The sequence below is a fragment of the Punica granatum genome, chromosome 7 (assembly GCF_007655135.1).
Source record: "Punica granatum isolate Tunisia-2019 chromosome 7, ASM765513v2, whole genome shotgun sequence".
Classification (NCBI taxonomy): Eukaryota; Viridiplantae; Streptophyta; class Magnoliopsida; order Myrtales; family Lythraceae; genus Punica; species Punica granatum.
Window position 1 is genome coordinate 23,177,615 of NC_045133.1, and position 2,715 is coordinate 23,180,329.

At 46.0% G+C, this 2,715-nt stretch overlaps 1 protein-coding gene across 1 annotated transcript; it reads right to left on the reverse strand.

Annotated features, from left to right (window-relative positions):
* Positions 1-619: 619 nt before the first annotated feature.
* LOC116215025 (probable WRKY transcription factor 7) lies at positions 620-2,715 on the reverse strand. The gene is made up of 3 exons (XM_031550580.1): positions 1,819-2,715; positions 1,555-1,680; positions 620-1,173 (listed from the first exon to the last, which is right to left on the reverse strand). Exons 1-3 carry the CDS (start codon positions 2,532-2,534, stop codon positions 1,011-1,013), a joined length of 1,005 nt encoding a protein of 334 aa, XP_031406440.1. The 5' UTR covers positions 2,535-2,715; the 3' UTR covers positions 620-1,010.

The window sequence follows — 2,715 nt, forward strand, 5'->3', positions numbered from 1 at the left end:
GAGTTTCCACTTGAAATTCATATTTACCATTAATGCACTTATATTCATTATAAAAGAACATGAATATAAGGGTAACGATGTGATAGGGTGATAGCTTAATAAGATCTGTGTTTGACTAGTAAGGAGAGGCTGGAATAGGAGAGTAACATGAGGGTGACGCGTGAATACGGAGAGGACAAAGGAGACGGGGGGGAAAATAAAAAGAGAGAAACCACGAAGGAAGTAATGATGTGGGTGATGACTAATGCCTAAAACCTTAATAGAAGGGTATTTTGTAAAATTAATAAACGAATAACGAATGAGATATTTTAGTAATTTCTAGTTTAACAAAGTTTGAGATGGATTTTGATACTAAATAGAATTCCCTTCCTAATCCTTATAATGTTTTGACGAAAAAATTTTCTAAACCCCCAACGAGTAAAACTTTTTTATTAACCACTAGAATTTAGGCCGGTCAAAACCCGTTTACAAAAACCCAACAACATCTCTATCCTTGCAAAATCCGCCACTATGTATATATAGCATTATATATATATATATAATTATTTACGAAAAGAAACAAATGATCCCATCAAAATTATATATATATATATATATATATCACATAAGATGTAGTTAATTTATCTAATATCTAATCATAATAATAATAAAATAAATGTCCACTAGTAGAATGATTCATCTTCCACCAAAGTTTCACAATCCATTCCTCTTCCATTTTCATTTTTCTCTTTCAATCACCATAGTCTACCATCCATCATCAACACCCAACCAAAAAAAAGAAAGAACAAAAGAAAAAAAGAAAAAATAAAGGAATCCTATACGTACACAGAGCTAACATTACATTACCCCACTAATAATCTTCTTGGGAAGAGAGCCAACCCCCCAACCCCCCCTTCTATCTCGTTGACCTTTTTCGCGTCAATCTCATCATAATATATTAATATTCTACTCGATGGACGGCTAGGATTGGAAGCTGCCGAAGTCGAGCTGAGAGCCGTTGGATGGGTTGACTATGAGGACTCGAGGACGAAGGCTGACTTGGTGTCGGCGGCGGAGACGGGGTGGTTGTGCTCGCCCTCGTAGGTGACGATGAGCATAGTCGGATCGTCCAGCGCCCGCTCCACGTGCTTCCTCGCCGGACACCCTCTCATACTACTACACTTGTAATATCCCCTGCAAAACCAATAAAAACAATTAATTCAATTGATCATTCATTCATTCATTCATTCAATTTCAAAATTTCAAACCAACAAATGTCAATTGGTCACACAAAATATCTTTTTTTTTCTTCCCAAAATGGTAATTTTTTGGCAAACTTTGCTGGTCGGGAATCAACGGCGACAGCTGATTTGGTCAGATTTGCAGATGGACGGGTCTTTAATGAGAAAGATCGGAGATTATTATATGGACACTGCTTGGATTCGGTGTCGTTAATTGCCGCAGGATATGTGAGCATATCGTTAAAGCGGACATCGATTTAAATGTCATCGAACGATAGATCGCCCGTGTCTGAGAGGATTAATCGGTGAAAGAGGAACTATGGATGGTACGGACCTCGGATGAGGAGAGCCCTTGATGGGTTTCTGGCCGTATTTCCTCCAGGAGTAATCGTCCGGCGGAATATCCGCCATCTTCGAGCTGATTGCCGGAACCCTCACCACTCTCTTCAACCTCGATTTCCTGAGAATTGATTAAACAATAATCCAACAAACAATTCAGATCCATGCCCAAAATTGGTGAATTGGTAAAAGAAAATAAAAAAAAGAGGGGGATTTTTCAATTTTATATTTTGACTTCGGATTGATCCATTGAACGAACCTTTTCTTGGAGCAGTGGCACCGGCCCGAGGAGGAGCCGCCGCACTTGAGGGCGCCATCGTCCATGGAGGTGCACTTCCTCTTCATCGTGGAGTACGAGGAGGACATGGACAGTGGCGGCTTGTGGTGGGTGGTGATCTGGAACCCGGAGGAAGACATGGACCTCTGCACGCTGTCGTTGTCCCCTGTCGTCAGCGACGACAGGAACGACGAGTTCGCCGCCGAGTTCGAAACCTGCTGTGACGGCGCGAAGTTGATCGTCTTCGTCACGGCCGTCCCGGGAACGGAATCCTTCCTCTCCGCCGCGGGCGGCGCGCTCCTCTGTGCCCCTGGATTCTGGCTGTGGGGCAGGGGAGGCAGCCGCTGGATCGGGGCTGGGCAGTAGACCTTGAAGGCGGAGCCCCCGGACAGGGCAACCTCCTCGACCCGGGTCGGCCCCTGCTCCGGCGAGCTCACCGGCGCCCTCCTGAACCGGGCGTGGCCTGTCCTCGACCTGTCGAGCAGGGAAATCACCTTCCGGAACTTGTTGACGGCGGCGTCAGTGGCCACCTCGATGTCGGAGCTCTCGGGCCTGGGGGCGGAGGAAGACGGGGCCGCTTCGTGGTACGGCTGGGCCAGTAGCTTGATTAGGTTCTCGACGCTCTTTATGCCGGCCGAGGCCGCCTCCGTGAGGGCGTATCCGTCGCTGCCGCAGTCCATCATCAGCTCCACGGCCATAACAGCAAACACCCTCTCCCTCTCTTAACTCTCTCAGTCGCTTACGACGGCATAGATCTCTCTGCTCCACCGCTAAAAAAAGAGTCGAAAGTCCAAAGGAGGAGGAAGAAGAAGAAGGAGACGAGGAAAAACGGTAACAAAGAAAAGCAAAAGAAGAGTAAAGAGAGAGAGAGAGAGAGGA